This window comes from Dipodomys merriami, unplaced genomic scaffold (genome assembly GCF_024711535.1).
Source record: "Dipodomys merriami isolate MVZ:Mamm:240054 unplaced genomic scaffold, mDipMer1.0.p SCAF_17, whole genome shotgun sequence".
Taxonomy (NCBI): Eukaryota; Metazoa; Chordata; class Mammalia; order Rodentia; family Heteromyidae; genus Dipodomys; species Dipodomys merriami.
The window spans coordinates 11,044,428-11,062,333 of NW_027203048.1; the positions used below are offsets into that span (position 1 = coordinate 11,044,428).

Below are 17,906 nucleotides of genomic sequence, written 5' to 3' on the forward strand. Positions count from 1 at the left end.
TGGGTTGGAAATGCTTCTGGGTCTTTCATTTCTCCCTCTCAGTGGGTTGCCTGGTACAGTCTGATTCCTGCTGTGCCTGGGATCTAACTACAGCCCTAGTGAGGGACTCTGAGTGTGTTGACATTTGGTGTTTCTTCAGGCTGGAATCCAGAGTCTCCATCCCATACCAGCTTTAACTTCAGCATAGAATCCCTACATCCTAAACCTCCTGTTGCTGTGCAGTTAAACCCCAAACATTCCAGGCACCTCTTAGATGTTTCAGGCATGCTAGGCACAGAGAGAAGGGATACAGAAGAGCAGAGAACCCAGTCAAGTCTGGAATGCTGTGTGTATCCATGCCTGCAAACCCACTGGCTTTGATCACCTTGGAATTTTAGCATTGGCCTGTGAGGTGTCTACTCCCTTTGAAAGATGACTTTTCCAAGCCAAGAGGGAGAGAAAGACTAGGCTAAACTAAACAAACAAAACTCCTGTGTTTTTACACTAGAAATGGTGAGTTCAGCTGTAGCAGTTAAGTGGGTGAAACTGGCCACTTGGGCTTTGGCAGTCAGGGTGTCAGGGATGAGCTTACTTCCCCCTGCCCAGATGTCAGAGCTCTGTGTTAGAAAAGAAAACAGAAAAGAAAAAGAGGAAGGAAGGAAGGAAGGAAGGAAGGAAGGAAGGAAGGAAGGAAGGAAGGAAGGAAGGAAGGAAGGAAGGGAGGAAGGAAGGGAGGAAGGAAGGGAGGAAGGAAGGGAGGGAGGGAGGGAGGGAGGGAGGGAGGGAGGGAGGGAGGGAGGGAAGGGGGAGGGAAGGGGGGAGGGAAGGGGGAGGGAGGGACAGAGGGAAGGTCTAAAGGAGGGAAGGAGGGAGGGAGGGAGAGGGGAAGGGAAGGTCGTGGACAGCCCTGACAGGCATTAATCCCTGGCCTAGTGTTTTGCTCTGGGTAGGGGAAGGAATGGGTTTTATTTCTGTTTGCTTTTCTTTCCAAAATGCTGAGGAAAGGGCGGGGCTCCGGGCTGTCTGTCGGCCCTGGTAGCATTTGAAGTTGGCATTGTAAACCTTCATTTTCTCCCTTGATTCCACGAACAGTTGCGGAGGAGACCAGAACATCAGCACGGTGACCACCCTGGCCAGTGAGTACGCGCCGCGGGCATGCTTTACACCCCTTCCGGTGACAGGGTGCGCCTGCGCACTGCATGCTTGCAGCTGGAAGCGGAGCGCGCCTGCAGCTCCCCTTGGCGGCTGACCGCCCGGACTGCTGCAGGAGCCCGCAGTGTGCGGTAGAGGGCGCTGCTTCCCGGAAGCTGCTGTCCTGATTCCCACTCGGGCAGCAGGATTGAAGCCTTGGAGCTCAGATTTTGTTGTTGTTCGTGAAGAGAAATTGTCTTTGTATAAGAAAGGAAACAAAAAGATGATGAGAGAGAGCTAAGACCAAATCTTAGTGTGCGTCATAACAAAGAAGATAGGGAGGGTGGGACCCCACTTCTGCTTTTCTGGGTTCTCTGAGCAGAGCAGGGATCTGGGAGGGGTCTGGGAAGGATCTGGGTCTGGATCTGGTCCTGCCTGAGCCTCTTAGGCATCGCTCTGCACCAAGGCCTGGCTTTGGCTTGTGTTGCTTTATCAACCATTGCAATTGCAATAGAGATGAAACTACCTTGCCCAGGCTATGCAAACAGCCGTATCTGGGGCTCAGTGTTTTTCTTAACGATGCTGCCAACATCCTGCTAGTACTGATTTCCTAAACTCTGGCTACAATCTCCAATGGGTGTGGATTGCCCAACTCTTCATTCTCTATCCAACTCAGTGTGTGTTCTAAAAGTACACCTGCAGCAAACGTTTGCAGTTGTTGTGATATATCTTAAGGAGCTAAGAAAGCCTTTGACTTGTAAATCACCAAGGCTTTGCTCTTCGGGATGCTTAATGTCTGTATAGGCAGAACACGTCAGACTTCACATTCATTATGTTTAGGTGATTGACAGCTGGTGCTAATTTTAAATAGGTGCAATTCTGTGCCACAAGAACTCTCTGTCCTCTTGATTTCTAGGTATATACACAAGGGCTATAAATAAGCTCCCTTCTTGCTAGGAGATGGCTTCGGTTGCTTTTTGAGTGTGATAAAGTTGACTGTGAAATGTCCCAGGAGGAAGACTGGAAATCATCTGGCTTGAGATCTTTAAGCCAAGAGATTCACAAAGGAGACTCCCCCAATACACTTAGCCGGGAAGAATGGAGGTTCTTCAGTATTGTTTCCACTACATTTGTGAAGACAGTTTGATTGTAGGGGCTGAAAAAAATCGATAAAATAGCCCTATGGAAATGTGTTAGAAACTCTGACACCATATGATCAGAACAGAACCATCAGAGGCCTGACTGCCTGTAAAGTTGAATCCAGCAGATGCTCTGGTGTTTGGTGGTGGGCAAGTAGAGCTATGCCCTGATGATATAAGTCTCTTTTAGGGACATGCCTTCTCAAGGCCAGACCCATTTCAGAGCCATGCACAAAGCTTAGGGGGAAATAAATAGAAGAAGGCTGCTAATTCTATCTTCTGAAAAAAGCATCATGAAGTAGATTCCATCAGGTAAAGGAGGGGGATGGAATGTTCCTGGCAGAGATAACTGCACACACCAGCAAGTTCTTGCCCTATCTGGTATGTAGCTCCTGTCTATGACATTACTTCCAAATAGCTGAGTTGCTGGCACTGGATTCCTCTAGTAATAGAGAACCCACCACCTCTAAGGACAAACAGGTCTATTTTCAAAGAGCGCTGATGATTTCACAGTCCCTCCTTCTCATGAGTGGATATCAGGGTAACTGCACATTTCTCAGTCTCAAAAATCATAGCACTAAGTCTAATCCAGCCAGGATGAGAACACCCTGAAGAAAATAACTGGATGGCATGAGATCATAAAGTCCTGTTATTACCCAGCCAATTCCTCTCCCCAGGAAAGAGAACCCTGGGTGGGAACTGAGATACCAAGACTTTGGCCAAGGGTTCTGTTCTTAGTAGTTGTGTAACTCTGAACAGATTCTCCTGATTGAGGCTATATGCATTTATTGGGCAGTACATTAGGCCCTGGTACATACAGGCCCTGCTCTGAGGAGTTCTTAGCCAAGATGAGGAGGTGGCAAAGCCAGTGTGGTCCAAAGCCAACCAATGAGATACCTTTGGATTAAATGGGGAAAGTCCTAGGAAGATGTAGACTACTGAAATGGACTTGATTAGAAGTAGAAAAATAGGATAAATTTCTAACAATGAAGAGATTCATTGGTAATTAGTTCCCACTAACTCTCCCCCCCCTGCAAAAATGCTAAGCTCTTCTGGTTTCAGTGAAAAATTCTATCAAATAGTAAATTATAATTTCTTCATGAACTTCTCTCTCTCTAAAATAAGAGGGGAGGGAATTCTGTGAATTTTCACTGACACCAAAGGAAGACAAAGTTCTTGCAGCCACCAGTGCAAAGCAAACCACCACCAGGATAGGCCTCTCCATATCCACTAGCATAGTCATAATAAAAAGACAGAAAACAAGAAATATTGGTGGCAATATGGAGAAACAGAAGTCCGTCCTCACTGACTGCTATTGGGATGTAAAATGGTGCAGCTGTTCTGAGAAAAAGTCCTACAAGTTTCTCAAATGTTAAGCAGTGTTATCATATGATCCAAGAATTCTACTTCTAGTACATCTAGAAAAGAACCCCCTACAAAAGCTTGTATAGAAATATTCATAGCAGCATTGTTCATAATACCAAAACAAAAACAAAAACAGAGCTGGGTGTCGATGGTTCAAGCCTGTAATCCTAGCTATTTAGGAGGCTGAGATCTGAGGATCTTGGTTCAAAGCCAGCCTGAGCAGGAAAGTTCTGGAGACTCTTCAGTTCACCAAAAAGCTGGGAATGGAGCTATGGCTTAAAGTGGTAGAGCACTAGTTTTGAGCAAAAAAAAAGCTCAGGGACAGTGTCCAGGCCCTGAGTACAAGCTCCAGGACTGGCACAAAAAATAACAACAAAAAATAAACAAAAAACTGGAAAGATGACCAATGCCCCAAACTGAAAAATGGATAGATAAAATGTGCCGTGTCCATATAAGGATATTACCTAACAAGGAAAAGGAATTATCATATCCCAATGTGGGAGTTAAGTAAAAGGTGCCAATCACAAAGACCATTGTTTTATATGATTATATAATTTCATGTCTCTAAAATGTCTGGAGTAGCAAATCTTTGACAGCACAAAATAAATCAGAGATTTCCACAGGGTTGGGAGAAGTTGTATGAGACCAGGCTTCTTTTGGAGAAGATGAAAATGTTCTAAAGTTGATGGTCAAAAACAAGTATAATATACTAAAAGCTGGCCAGCCCTATACTTTTAGATATACTTTGTGGACTTTATAGTCCAAATGGACCTCTCAATATGCCTTCATATATTTAGAAAAACACAACAATGTATGAGAAAAGCATCTAGCCCAGAATCATGTTTATTGAATGATAATTCATTAGGTACCTATTGCATACAACTTGTGTGGTGGGGGTCTGCTGAACATTTTATTCTCATGCTGGATGAACAGTAGAGTAAGGGCTGTTGGTGAGGACTCTACCTTGTCTCTAGCACCCAAGGTGTTTATCAAAGGAACCTGTGAGCTGAGTGTGGTGATGCAGGTCTGTAATCCCAGCATTCCAGGTGGAGGCATTTCTAGGCTAGCCTGGGCTATGGAGCAAGACGACCCTGCCTTTAAATGAAGTTGATTGAAGGTTGTGTTGATATATAGTTACTAAACATGTCTTTCTTTATACTTCTAGACATCCTCCGAGAATTCAATCCTTCCTTGAAAGGCTTCTCTGTTGGCACGGGAAAGGAAACGACTTCTGGAGCCTTCTTAAACCAGGCTGTGGCAGGAGCCAAATCTGAGTGAGTCATGGGGGGTTGAGGGGGGGAAACATCTCAGAGCCCCTGGGGACTGGGGAGAGAGGGCTTGGCCCAAACTGAGTTTATGGCTGAGAAGTGAGAGGTTTGCTCTGGAATGGGGTATGAGGGTCAGAAGCTGGAATGGACGCTCTCTAGTGTATTTCTTGCTGCCAGACACAGAAATTTGCCAGTGTGTGCCCAGTACTACCTCACAGCTAACTTCATATCCTGGCACAGGCTTTGAGCACATCCTCCTGGCCTCATCTGTGACTGGTCCCAGCTGTTGTCATGTTACTGCGCTGTTTAGAGTCTGACACCCCTGCCACCTACCTCCCATTTCTCAGCCAGACTTGGGGGCTCTGCATGCTTCTGTGTCCCAGGAAGAGTACCAGCCTGGGTGATGAAGCTACGAGTCTGGGTCCTGGCTTCTTCCCTGTCCTCTCTGAGCCTCAGACTTTGGGAGGTAGGGCTGGGAACCTCTGTCATAAGGAAGGTGGCTGTGAGGCTCAATCCCCACCTTGGATGCGAAAGACCTACTGAGCTGGAGGTAGTGTGGACACCTTGCAGCGGGGTGATGGTCCCAGCGATAAGTCCCAGCTGAAGGGCCCACTGGCAACCACCCCAGAGCTAGAAGGTCAGCTTTCTCCATCGCACCAGAGTGTTGAGTGTCTGCTTACAGAACAAGCGAACAACACACCCAAAAGTCATGGGAAGATCCTTTCTGCTTAAGAAGAATCACACCAGCCTGGCATCTGGTGGCTCACGCCTGTAATTCTAGCTACTCAGGAGGCTGAGATCTGAGGATCGAAGTTCAAAGCCAGATGAGACAGGAAAGTCTATCAGACCTTTATCTCAAGTAACTACTCAAAAAAAAAAGAAAAGCTGGAAGTAGAGCTATGGCTCAAGTGGTAGAGTACTAATCTTGAGAAAAATAGCTCAGGGACAGTACCTAGGCTCTGAGTTCAAGCCCCAGGACCAGCACACACACACACACACACACACACACACACACACACACACACACACACACACACACACACGTGCACGCGCGCGCACACACACACACACACACACACACACGCACGCACACGCACACACACACAGTCCACACTGGATGCTGATAATCTGAGTATTACAGTTCAAAGCCAGATTGGGTAGACAACTCCTTGAGACTCTTATCTCTAATCAAACAGCAAAAAAAGGAAAACAAAACAAAAGAACAACAACAAAGAAACAGAAGTGAAGCTGTGGCTCAAGTTGTAGAGCATCCACCATGAGTAGAAAAAGCTAAATGAGAACATGAGGCCCTGAGTTCAAGTCCCAGTACCAGCACCAAAAAAAAAAAAAGTCACAAGCCTCAATTTTCCATGTAGTTCCCAGGATGCCTGTGATTTGGCTTCTAGATCTCCTGACACACTCCCCGCTCCCTGCACCGTCCTCGGGGTATGAGCCACCTAAGTAGCTTTCTCATTTATTTCAATAGGAAGCAGGCATCATACAAAGCCTAATAGATTTTATAATGCACTTGGGAGGCTGCTTTTCCTTTTGTTTAGGTTGCAAGTGAGAGGCGACTGATTCAGAATTCTGGCTTGCTTCCGTGTTACTCTTAATTCTGCTTCTGCCCAGAATATGCCAGCTGGTAGTGTAAGGAGGAGAGGCAGTTCTGAGCATGAGACAATCCAAGAATGAATCTCAGAGTGGAGAACATGGGAGCGGCTGAAGCAAGCATGGTTCACAGGGCTCTGCTTTTCCTGAGGCCTTCTGGCTCATTGGATTGCAAACAATCCAAGCAATCCTGTGTGTAAGTGGTAGGGGAGGGAGGGGGGAGCAGAAGGGAGGAGAGTTGCAGTTGAAATGGCCTGAACACGTGTGCTCACTTGACCTCATGGCTGGCCTCAGGTCCTGCAGGTGAGACACCACCCCTCTTCTCCACCCAGCAGTGAACTGTTCACCAAGTGCCTTCACCTGTATCACCCTTGAGTTTTGCACAGCATTTCTGTGTGATGGACAGAGCGTTTGACTGGGCCTTGAAACCAGGGCCTCAAGCTCTCCCTTGGCTGGTCCTCTACCACTTGAGCCACTTCTGGCTTGTTTGCTAGTTAATGGGAGATAAGAGTCTCATGGACGTTTCTTTCTAGATTAGCTTCAAACCATGATCCTCAGATCTCAGCCTCCTAAGTAGCTAGGATTACAGATGTAAACCTCCAGCACCCAGCCTTACAATCTTTTTAAACTGAGAACTTAAGATCATTTCCCACAAATAGCCAGAAGGAACCAAATGCCCAAGCCAGGCATTTCCATTGCTGAGCACGCTATGAAACCCTCATACGGTAGACTTTCTGTTTGCCTTGGACAGCCTGGCTTGGAAGAGACAATAGGTCATCAACTATGCCAATCAGAAAACAGTCCCTTGGAGGGTCCTGCCCCCAACTGTCACCCCTCCCCCACCTCTTCCTGAATGGAGTTCTCTGTATGGCCTTGTCTTCCTTTCCTGCCCTTGTCCCTCCTCTGTTGTGTATCTATCTGATGGGAGTTCTGTCTGCTAAGAGCCCCTCACCAGTGTCCTCCTTTATGTCCACACAGGGACTTAGCTGTCCAGGCCAGGAGGCTGGTGGACCTAATGAAGAATGACACGGTGAGTTTGGGGGCACTGCGGTGAGACTCCCTGGAACTTGAGATGAATAAGAGAAAGCACAGACACAGAGAAGTCAAAGACAAGATGAGGGGAGCCCAGGAGGAAAGTTAGGTTTCTAGCAGGCACCTATAGCTCTGATTGCTGCTTTTCTGTGAAGGATGTTCTGTTCCCTTGTTCAGATTCAATGTTTATCACAGGTCAAGCCTGAAGCCAGAAATGCAGCACAATCCTGTCCTCAAGGGGCTCATAAAGGAGAATCAAGATTATCAAGAGTTGACATGTGCTTTATAGAGAAGGCAATGGCCCATGCCTAAAATCCCAGTTACTCAGAAGGCAGAGATAGGGAGGATTGAGGTTAGAGGCCAGTCCAGCCAAAAAGCTACTGAGACCCTCATCTCAACAAACTGGGGTGTAGTGGTATGCACCTCTGATCCCAGCTACACAGCAAACACATGTAGAAGGATCATGGTCTGAGATCAGCTCCGTGCAAAAGTGCAAGAGCCTACTTGAAAAGTAACGAAAATGAAAATAAAAGAGATGGTAGCAGAGCTCAGGTAGAACGCATCCAGCGAGCATGAGGCTCTGAGTTCAAACCCTATTACCATCAGGAAAGGGTAGGGGAAGCTATCTGTGAGAGTACTGTGCAGAAGCGAGTTAGGCCCCTCTGCATGGGCAGAAGACAAATGTTTGAGCTTGAGGTTCTCTTTGAGTGGGAAGCAGGTTCTCACTGCAGGCCTGTGTTGGAGCTGGTCCTCTGTGGAAGGAATCATTGAAGAGTGGGGTCTGGGATTCATTGTGGAGAATGTGATTTCATGTATACTACAATCCATCCTTGACACGTTTCAGAGTAGTTCTATTGTTAATGTCACACTCTTCTGGATTTTGCTTTTATCTTTCTCCTCCCACCCTCTTTTAGAAGCCCGGGTCAGAGAAATAAAACACTGTAGGCCAGGGGACAGCGTAGGCTGTGAGGCTGTCTTTGGGCTACCGCTTATAGAAGGGGTGTGGCCACATCCCTTGCACCCAGCCCCATGACTTCAACTTCTCCCTCATGTCCCTCTTGGGAGATCCAGGAAGTGGCAAAGTGTTTCCAGGATCACATTCACTGATCCACCTCTCCAGCTGGATTTGTTCATTGGCAGCTTTAACTTGTGGGAATGATCTGAATCTGAAGAACTCTCTCTTAATGGAAGAAAGTCCTTTCTTCCATAAGGCATATGGAGAATTCCAAGTTGCTAGAAGATTCTAGACTAACCTTTCATTCCCAGTGCCAGGATCCACCTTCCTAACTTCCACCTACTCCTTGCCAAGCTGGAGATGGAGGACGAAGCTCAGAGGGCACCCCCCATCTACTGTCATCAAGATGGTTGGGGACCTCCACCTGTGTGCTACCATGTAAGGACACAGCCACAGGACTTCCAGTGACTCCATCTAACACATATGGCATACGGGAGTTCACAGCCCCCAAACCAAAGAACAGAACTCACGAATGGCTACTCTCTGGTGTGTCAGGACCATCCCTTCCTGCTCATGACTGGTGTTCTACCACTTGAGCCACATGTCCTTTCAAGAGTGGATTTTCCCTGTCTTGACTATGGTACAGGGGCTTACTTTGCTTTCCTGTTCATTGCAGAGGATACATTTCCAGGAGGACTGGAAGATAATCACCCTGTTTATAGGAGGCAATGACCTCTGTGATTCCTGTAATGACCCGGTAGGTGCTCGGTTCTTCTCTCAGGCTCCCCAATCCTAGCAAAGAAATTCCATAGTTGGACATTGGTTATTGGAGCAGCACCGCTGGGCCAGGGCTTGGCTGGTGGTTTGGCATAGATCAAGCCTAGATTAATCTTGACGTGGAGAGGGCATTCACCTCAAGAGGAAGAGGCAACAGGACAAGCAGGATTGGTTGATGAAGTTCCATATCTTTCTAGAAACTAAGATAGCATACCAAGAATCTAGCAAAATCTTGCTAGATAACCCAAAGGCAGCTCTTTCTGCAGGACTTAATCACCCTGGCCAGGACCACCTTTGTGCAGATGCTAGGGAAGGTTGATTTCCTATTAAGGCATTTAGTCAATGTTCAGATACTCAGCCCTCAGGGAAGGGGAGTGGCTGCTGGGGACAAGTGGGGAATCTGGGACCGTGGGCCCTTCATGAGCTTCCCTGAGTGACGAAGTTTTACCCTGTTGCATAGAGCAGGGCTCTTGGTTAGATCTCAAAGAATGAGTTCTGCTGCTTTAAAAAAAATGTTAAAAATCACAATGTCTAGCCCAGCGTACCCATAACCCTCACTACTCAGGAAGCTGAGATCTAAGGATTGTGGTTCAAAGGCAGGTTGGGCAGAAAGTCCATGAGACTCTTATCTCCAATCCACCACTAAAAAGCTAGAAATGGATCTGTGGCTCAAGTGAGCACTAGCCTTGAGCAAAAATGCTCAGGGACAGCACCTAGGCCCTGAATTCAAGCCCCAGAACTGGTATGCGTGTGCGTGTGTACGTGCATGTGTGCATGTATACACACATACACACACACACAGTATCTACATCAGGAGAAATAAGAATGAAAATACATTTATGTGCTCTCTTCCTTTCCCATTACCTCCTTATGGCACCCTATGTAGACCAGGCTCTGAAGCTGAAGACAGCAGGCTATAGGACCAGGCACTTCACATTTCAGTTCTCCAACACCACCAGTTTAGAAGGCCCAGAGATATACTGAGACTCTAGCTCATCAACATGTGGCAGTTCCAGAACTTTCTATAGCTCTATGCAAAAGAAAGAGTATCTCCCCAAGGATCACAGCCAGCACACACCTGAAGAGCATGCATGGGATTGGGCAGAAGGCTGGGTCCCCCAGAGACAAACCTACTTCTATTTTACAGAAATAAAAGGAGAGGAGCAGGACAGGAAAGAGCCTTGATCAGTAGAGAGACAATGGATGATGAATGGGACTCAGGAGATTCTTCTATTCCCTGCAGGTTCACCATTCACCCCAGAACTTCACAGCGAACATCAGGAAGGCCCTGGATATCCTTCATGCTGAGGTATAGAAGCTGGGCCATCTGCCCAGAGCAGCTCACTGTGGCTGTGGGGCTCAGAGATCCCTGAAGATAGCTCTGGCTTCTTGCTGAGACCTCCCTGGAAGATCTCTTTTATCATGTCCCAGCAGCCTGGATACAAAGAGAGGGAGAAGGAGGGATGAAGGAAATGGATGGGGCCAGATGAAGATCCCTAGCTCTGAAGCCCAGCAAGAGAAGCAAACTCCAAGCCTATATAAGAGGCTAGGGTTGAGCCAGGTGCCAGTGGTTCATGCCTGTAATCCCTGCCACTCGGGAGGCTGAGATCTGAGGATCATGGTTCGAAGCCAGGCCAAGCAGGAAAGTCTGTGAGACTACAGGAAAAAAATCAGAAGTGGAGTAATGTCTCAAGTGGTAGAGCGCTAACTTTGAGCAAAAAAAAAAAAAGCTCAGTAACAGTGCCCAGACCCTGAGTTCAAGCCCCAGGACTGGAACACAATAACAAAAGACTGGGACTGCCTACCTCATCATCTTGGTGGCTGATTCTCTTTGCAGGTTCCTCGGGCATTTGTGAACCTGGTGAAGGCACTTGAGATCATTAACCTGAGAGAGCTGTACCTGGAGAATAAAGTCAGCTGCCCACGGCTGATCCTCAGGTCAGGCTGAAACTTCTTCCCCTATCCCTGCAAGGGCCATGGATCCTTAGCAGATTCCTTAGAAAAGCCCAGAGCAGAATGTGAAACAGTGCTGAGGTTACTCCATTTTCTAACTAGAGAAGGCCTCAGGGTTTCCCACAGAGGGTTTTTAACCCAGGACAGGTCCCGGCTGCCAGCCCTAAGGTGTATATGTAGAACTCAACCCTGCTCCTGTTGTCATGGCAGCCACAGAGAGGGAAGAGCCAGGCATTGGGAATGAAGGGAGGCCCAGTAAGCAAGGCTTAAGGAGGACATAGGCTGCTGCCAAAATCTGCTTCCCCAGGTGTCCAGCGTGTCCCTGCCCCTCCTGGAGGCCCATCCCCAGGAAAGACAATACCTCCTGCTGGTGTATGTAACTCCAGGCTGGACATTCACAAATAGAGCTCTAATGTCACTTACTAGAAGATGAAGTGGCTACCTCAGAATCCGCAGGGTGCAGAGGATGAAGACTTCCCCAGGGAACAGAGCACCCTGGTCATAAGAAAGTCCTGTAAAGCTCATCTTAAAGACGGCTTCCCCATCCAGTATTTCAGGTTCCCATAGCTCTCAGGAATAAGATGGCCTTCTAGCTGAAGCATGACCATATATATATATATATATATGTGTGTGTGTGTGTGTGTGTATATATATATATATATATACATATATATATAACCATCATATATATATGACGATACATATATATACACATATATATACATATATATACATACATATATACACAAATATATGTATATATATATATATATATGGCAATGTTCTGTGCCATCCTGGCCCTCTTCCCCCAGCCCTGTATCTCTGTCCAGACCCCCACTGTGTCCCTGAGCACATCATACAGCCACTAGTCATCTCCATACAGTAATGATTTCTCCACAGCCCAAGAACTCTGAGTCACTGCCCGCCCAGCCCAGGGGCTCAGGGGCTGTTTGCTGAATGACGGAATGAATAATTCAGAGCCAGTCTTGCTCTTGGAAATGAAGGAGTATGCTGGCTGATCACCTGAAAAGCCATGCCAAACCTTCCCTGGGAGGCCCAGACTGCACAGCTCCCCTGGAGAAGGCCTCAGGGTACCACGAGCAGAGGCAGGCTAGCTGCGGGTGACACAATGTGACACATGCCTATTAACACAGCTGGTGTCAGGCAAGCTATTTTTGGCTGCTGACTCATCAGCTGGCTCTGGCTTTCTCCAGTCCCTGGGCCACACAGGATTTTTACTCTGCGGTCACAGCAGCTTCGCCAAAAGGTCCCCTGCTATTGCTCACTACAGGGTTTGTTTGGGGTTGTTGTTGTTGTTGTTGTTTCAGAGCATTAAAACTGGAGATTTTGTGTTTTGACCAATTGATGGAATGTCAGCATCAGATGGATTCAGGGTCACCTTGTCCTACAACTCCAGTGCTCCATGCTTCCTGTCCCTCTGTCAGTCTGTCTCAGTGGCACTGGGTCTATAATGAGCCATCTTTGCTATTATTATCTCAAACGCCCCCACTCCCTGACCCAAAGCCAAGATTTGCCCAATGGCCAGCTGGAGCAGGGCTGCAGACTGGACAGGAGCAGCTTAATATAGAGATGGAGAGGTCAGGTTCAAAGCTAAGCAGACAAGTTTTTGTCCTTGCTCCTACATTGAGCATTTGTATGGCTGTGTGACTTTAAGAAAGTTATATTTCAGGGTGTCAGGGGGTCACACCTGTGATCCTAGCTACTTAGGAAGCTAGATCTGAAGATCTGAAGATTGTGGTTCAAAGCCAGCCTGGGCAGGAAAGTTCATGAGACTGTTATCACCAATTAACTACCAAAAACTGGAAGTGGATCTGTGGCCCATGTGATAGAGCACCAACTTTAAGTGAAAAAGCGAAAGGACAGTGCCCAGTTCCTGAGTTCAAGTCCAATACTAGCACAGAAAGAAAGAGAAAGAGAGGGAGAGTGGAAGGAAGGAAGGAAGGAAGGAAGGAAGGAAGGAAGGAAGGAAGGAAGGAAGGAAGGAAGGAAGGAAGGAAGTTATTTAACCACCAAGCCTCAGTTCCTCAGTTTCTTCTCTTTTTTTTTTTTTTTCTGTTTTTCTTTGGCTGTGCCAAAACCTTGTGCATGCTAGGTATGCACTTTAACTTTGAGCTGTATCCCCCACTCCTTTTTATTTTTGATTTGGAGATAAGGTGTTGCTAAATTGCTTAAGCTATCTTTGAATTTGCTATCTTCCTGCCTCAGTCTTGGGAAGAGTAGCTGGGATTACAGTTGTATACCATCAGACCTAGCTTCAGTTTTTCTCATTTAAAATGGAGATAATGATCATTCAAATGCTAGAACAGCTGGGAAGATTAAGCAGATTAATGATACCCAGAGAGCTCTTATCAGCTTGGCACAGGTAACTCTCAATGACTGAGAGCAATTGTTGTCTTCACTATCATTATAGAGAGGGAGGTGTGCCTCTGCATAGCACTGTCCTCAGACAGTTCTGGGTGACTCAGCTCCATAAAAGTCCCTCTTACAGATGTTTCAAATTCCACTTTCAAGAGAAAAGCCAGATCAGGGACATCTTCTTGGCTTCATTTGGCTCAGTCAGTGGGCCCTGCTATAGCACAAATTCCTGATAGCTCAAACCTAAAAGAAATAGAATCTTCTGAGTCTCAAGCTGGCGTAGCAAGTGATCTTGAGGTGGGGACATCTCTGTGGTTTCTTCTACAGGTCTTTGTGTCCCTGTGTCCTGAAGTTTGATGATAATTCAACAGAACTTGCCTCCCTCGTGGAAATAAACAGAAAGTACCAGGTAAGCCCCAAAGGGACTCTGCCACCACCCCTGTGCAATGTGTCTGGTGTCACCCTGCAGGGGATCAGAGGCTGCCCCTGCCTGGGTGGGTGCTGACCACTGACCAGCATGACCACATGGAAACACTGACGTCTGCTTCTTTCAATGCCACCCCAGAGTAAAGTCACCAAACCCAGTTCTCCAAAGCCCAGTTCCTTGAAAGCCAATGTTTCTATGTGTTTGTGAACAAATGTGTCTCATGGAGAGAAATCTCAGTGTGGAATGTTCTAGATCAAACTCCTACTCTTTTGGGAACTCTTTTGGGTCCTGGGGAACACCAGAGGAGAAAACTCAGCCCCTGCCCTTCTTGGGGGTTGTGGTCTTGTTGAGGCTTTGTCAGATCTTTGAGGAGACAGTAGACTACTCTGACTGTCCCGAGTTTCCCCTCAATTGTCCAGTCCTTCACTCAAAAGGGACATTGGCGACTCTCCTTCCAGAGTGGGCGCAAGTAGCCTGCAGAGGTCGCAAGTATCCCAGGCCCCCTGGGGGAATCACTTCTCTATAGACTCTTGCGGGGAGGAGGGAGTGTGCCAGGGGCTCCAAGAAATAATCTTTTATTTTGTTATCCCCAATTGCCCCACCCTGCCTTCTGGTCACTGCCGGGTTACACGTCCTGTGCCCCGGGCAGGCACCTGCCGCTCTGGTAAGGCAGCACACAGCCCGCACCGGGACCAGGCAGGTTATAGCCCTGGGCTCAGCCCTGGGCTGGGTGGGATTCTCGGAGGCAAGCCATGAGCTCATGCTCATTCTGGCTAATTTAGGCAGACCCCAGACATCTCTGGTAGAAGGGGTCCTCTTCAGACTGGTCCTAGGAAAAGACAGTAGCACATGTCTCTGAAAAGTGACCACGTAATTGTTCCCAGCTGTGTAAGCCTTATGACACACTCTCTCTCTAACCACATGTGGCCCCAAATTCAGGAACCCCTGGTGAGTCGTAAAATGACAGACCCTGACAGGAGTAGGAGCCAGAACTGGGATAACTGTCTTAGATCTACTCTTAAGCAGAAGCTATGAGGATTCAGCTCTGTTACATCCCTAGCAAAATATTTAAGCATCTCAAAGAAGGACATATGTGCTCACACACCCGCTCTGCACAAACAATACAAAACTATGTTAAACGTTGCGGATCTACACATAAAGGTAAATGTAAGAGGTATCTTTGATTAAGTGTTATGTCATTAAGTATTAGCCCACCCCCACACCAGACTTTAACCAACCAGAATGACTTTCAAAGGGAGTTAAGGACTGGCACAGTGGTAAAGGCCTATAATCCCAGCTACTAAGGAAGTAGAGGTAGGAGAAACATGGCCTGTGGAAAATCAGTGTGAGGACCTAGCTAAGAAAAAAATCAAACCAAAGTAGAATGAGCAAGGGCATGGCTCAAGTGGTAGAGTGCAAGCATGAGCGCCTGAGTTCCATCTCTAGCACTGCCAAACAAAGCAAGGTGAACTGAGGGAGGGCATCAGACTGAGTGACTTAGGTTTCTCTTACCTACACTTTTTCATAGCTCTAACTATATGCAATTGCAGCAGAGGCTGTGGCATGTGTATGTGAAACTAGGGCAGATCCAAAGGGTATCTAACTTGTTCCTGTTCAGATAAGACTTTGGGGAAGGTTGATTTCACCCAACAGCCAGACTGTTGAAACTTGTGTCAGAGAAGAGATTGCACAGTGATAGAGTGGATGCAGAGAGGACCATCTGACCCCTGACCCCGAACCCTTTATCCCCCTTCAGGAGGGGACTCACGAGCTGATTGAGAGTGGCCGCTACGACACCAGGGATGATTTCACTGTGGTTGTCCAGCCGTTCTTTGAGAAAGTGGAGATGCCAAAGACCTCGGTAAAGAAGGCCTCTGTTGTGGATGAGCGGAGCTCCCCAAGGGCATCCCAGAGCTCTGAGCACTGGTTATACCTTCTGACATCTCTCCTTTCTTTTTCTGCCCGGTGAGCAGGAAGGCTTGCCCGACAGTTCTTTCTTTGCACCTGACTGTTTCCACTTCAGCAGCAAGGCTCACGCCCGTGCAGCCAGTGCCCTCTGGAAAAACATGGTGAGATGGCCGAGCCAGAAGAATCATCTTCTCTCAAGTCCTGTTGCCTTTGTCCTCCCTCCCCCCATATCCCTCCTCCACCCCTGACCTCTTCACCTTGGCCATCTCTTTTTCTCATTTACATCTCCCTGCTTCTGGCGTTAGCTGCAGCCTGTTGGCCAGAAGACAACACGACATAATTTTGAAGACAAGGTCAATGTCACGTGTCCAAACCAGGTAGAGTGAGATATGGTCCTTGCAAGCACCCTACCCAGCTTCCAGCTCCCTTTAGGCTTCTCAATTCACTCCCCCCACCCTCCAGAGTACCCCCTTCCCTGCCCCATCTGATACTATAGACTAACCATCCAAATGGTTGAAGTGAGAGGAATGGAGATGGTTGATCTGGAGGTTCTCCATGGCAGGGGTCCTAGTATAAGTCCATGCTGGACGCCTCTCATTTGGGAAGGCAAGAGGAACATGGCAGCTCTCATCCAAAGACTAGAGCAGGGATAGAGGGCTACCGTATAGCCAGCCACTGACTCTGTTATGGTCAGATACAGACTGAAACCTGGTTGGGTGGAGTGTGGAGGACACTAAGCAAGAAGCGAAAGCTGATCAAGATCTCTATTGTCAAATGATTCTCAGAGCTCTGCGTGGCAACCTTCACCTCTGAAAAAATCCTCTGTGAACCCGAAGGGGTCCCAGGCTTGACCCTGGGTACTGCCATAAGAGGGCCTGCAGGGGAGGCAGGATTAAAACTCTTGTCTTTTCTTCCCTTAGGGTAGTGTGGCTGGACATGGGGTGGCAAGGGAGCCCAGGAAATGGAGACAGGGATTCTTGTTAGCAGAGAGAGGCACAATGCTGCATGGGGGCAGGATAGAGAAAGAGAGACAGCCCAGCTGAGCAGTAGAGAGAAGACATGCATGTCACTGGGAGGGACTTAGAGTTTGCTGTAAGTCTTGGTTTAGGTTGTGGGGAGTGTCTTGGAGTATTCTGGGAAGGAACCCACAGCGGTCACCCTGGATGGGAGGAGCTGGTCTCAGAGAAGGGAGCAGGGGAGGTCAAGGGTGCATGTGTCCAGATCAGGGCTCACTACAGGTTAATAAACAAGCCATACATGTGACCATTGCCCACACTCTTCTGCAGGTCTGGCCATACCTGAGCACCTACAAGAACAACATGGAGGTATCTCGTCTCACTTCCTTTGACTCAATAGGCAGTGGGGTGGGCAGACCTTGAACCGGGGCGGGCCCGATAGGACAGATGGGAAAGTGAGTAAGAATTCCTGACAGGCCATCCAGGGGGTTCCCACTCTTTTATGAAGACTATCTACCTGTCCACACGGTCAGATTGGATGGAGCTGGAAAGTCCATTGATAATAATGGCTGGTCCAGCCAATCACATCACAGCCCCACCAAGAGGTAGTAAAGACATCTACCTCTCAGAGCTGGGCAGTTGCAGAGCTTAGGATGGGGGTAGGGGTGTCTTGCATTAGAAGAAGGAAGTATGTAACCTCGATGAACACATCTCAGCTGGTTATACCAAAATCCCCCAGGGAGCCTTCTCCAACTGCCCTTTGTAGACTCTGGGAATCTCCTTTATTTTTATTTATTTATTTTTTGTGTGCCATTCTTGGGGCTTGAATTCAGGGCCTGAGTACTGTCCCTGAGCATTTTGCTCAAGACAAATGCTATACCACTTGAGCCACAGCTCATTTCTGCCTTTTGTGGCAGTTAATTGGAGTTCAGTCTTGTGGATTTTCCTGTCTGAGCTGCCTTTGAACCGAGATCCTCAGATCTTAGCCTCCTGAGTAACTAGGATTATAGGTGTAAGCATGGTTGCCTGCTT

General features: G+C 47.6%; 1 protein-coding gene and 1 long non-coding RNA gene across 2 annotated transcripts in view; one reads left to right on the top strand and one right to left on the bottom strand.

The window, feature by feature from the left end:
- Nucleotides 1-17,906, top strand: part of Plb1 (phospholipase B1) — an 89,545-nt gene that overhangs the window by 20,104 nt on the left and 51,535 nt on the right. The window contains exons 7-17 of the mRNA XM_070025290.1: nucleotides 1,072-1,115; nucleotides 4,780-4,888; nucleotides 7,469-7,520; nucleotides 9,154-9,234; nucleotides 10,498-10,563; nucleotides 11,092-11,192; nucleotides 13,911-13,992; nucleotides 15,767-15,871; nucleotides 15,984-16,079; nucleotides 16,224-16,295; nucleotides 17,205-17,243. Coding sequence (XP_069881391.1) covers nucleotides 1,072-1,115; nucleotides 4,780-4,888; nucleotides 7,469-7,520; nucleotides 9,154-9,234; nucleotides 10,498-10,563; nucleotides 11,092-11,192; nucleotides 13,911-13,992; nucleotides 15,767-15,871; nucleotides 15,984-16,079; nucleotides 16,224-16,295; nucleotides 17,205-17,243 — 847 coding nt within the window. The remainder of the gene's footprint in view (nucleotides 1-1,071; nucleotides 1,116-4,779; nucleotides 4,889-7,468; nucleotides 7,521-9,153; nucleotides 9,235-10,497; nucleotides 10,564-11,091; nucleotides 11,193-13,910; nucleotides 13,993-15,766; nucleotides 15,872-15,983; nucleotides 16,080-16,223; nucleotides 16,296-17,204; nucleotides 17,244-17,906) is intronic.
- Nucleotides 1-17,906, bottom strand: part of LOC138829160 (uncharacterized) — a 47,681-nt gene that overhangs the window by 10,397 nt on the left and 19,378 nt on the right. The gene's annotated exons all lie outside the window — the stretch shown is intronic.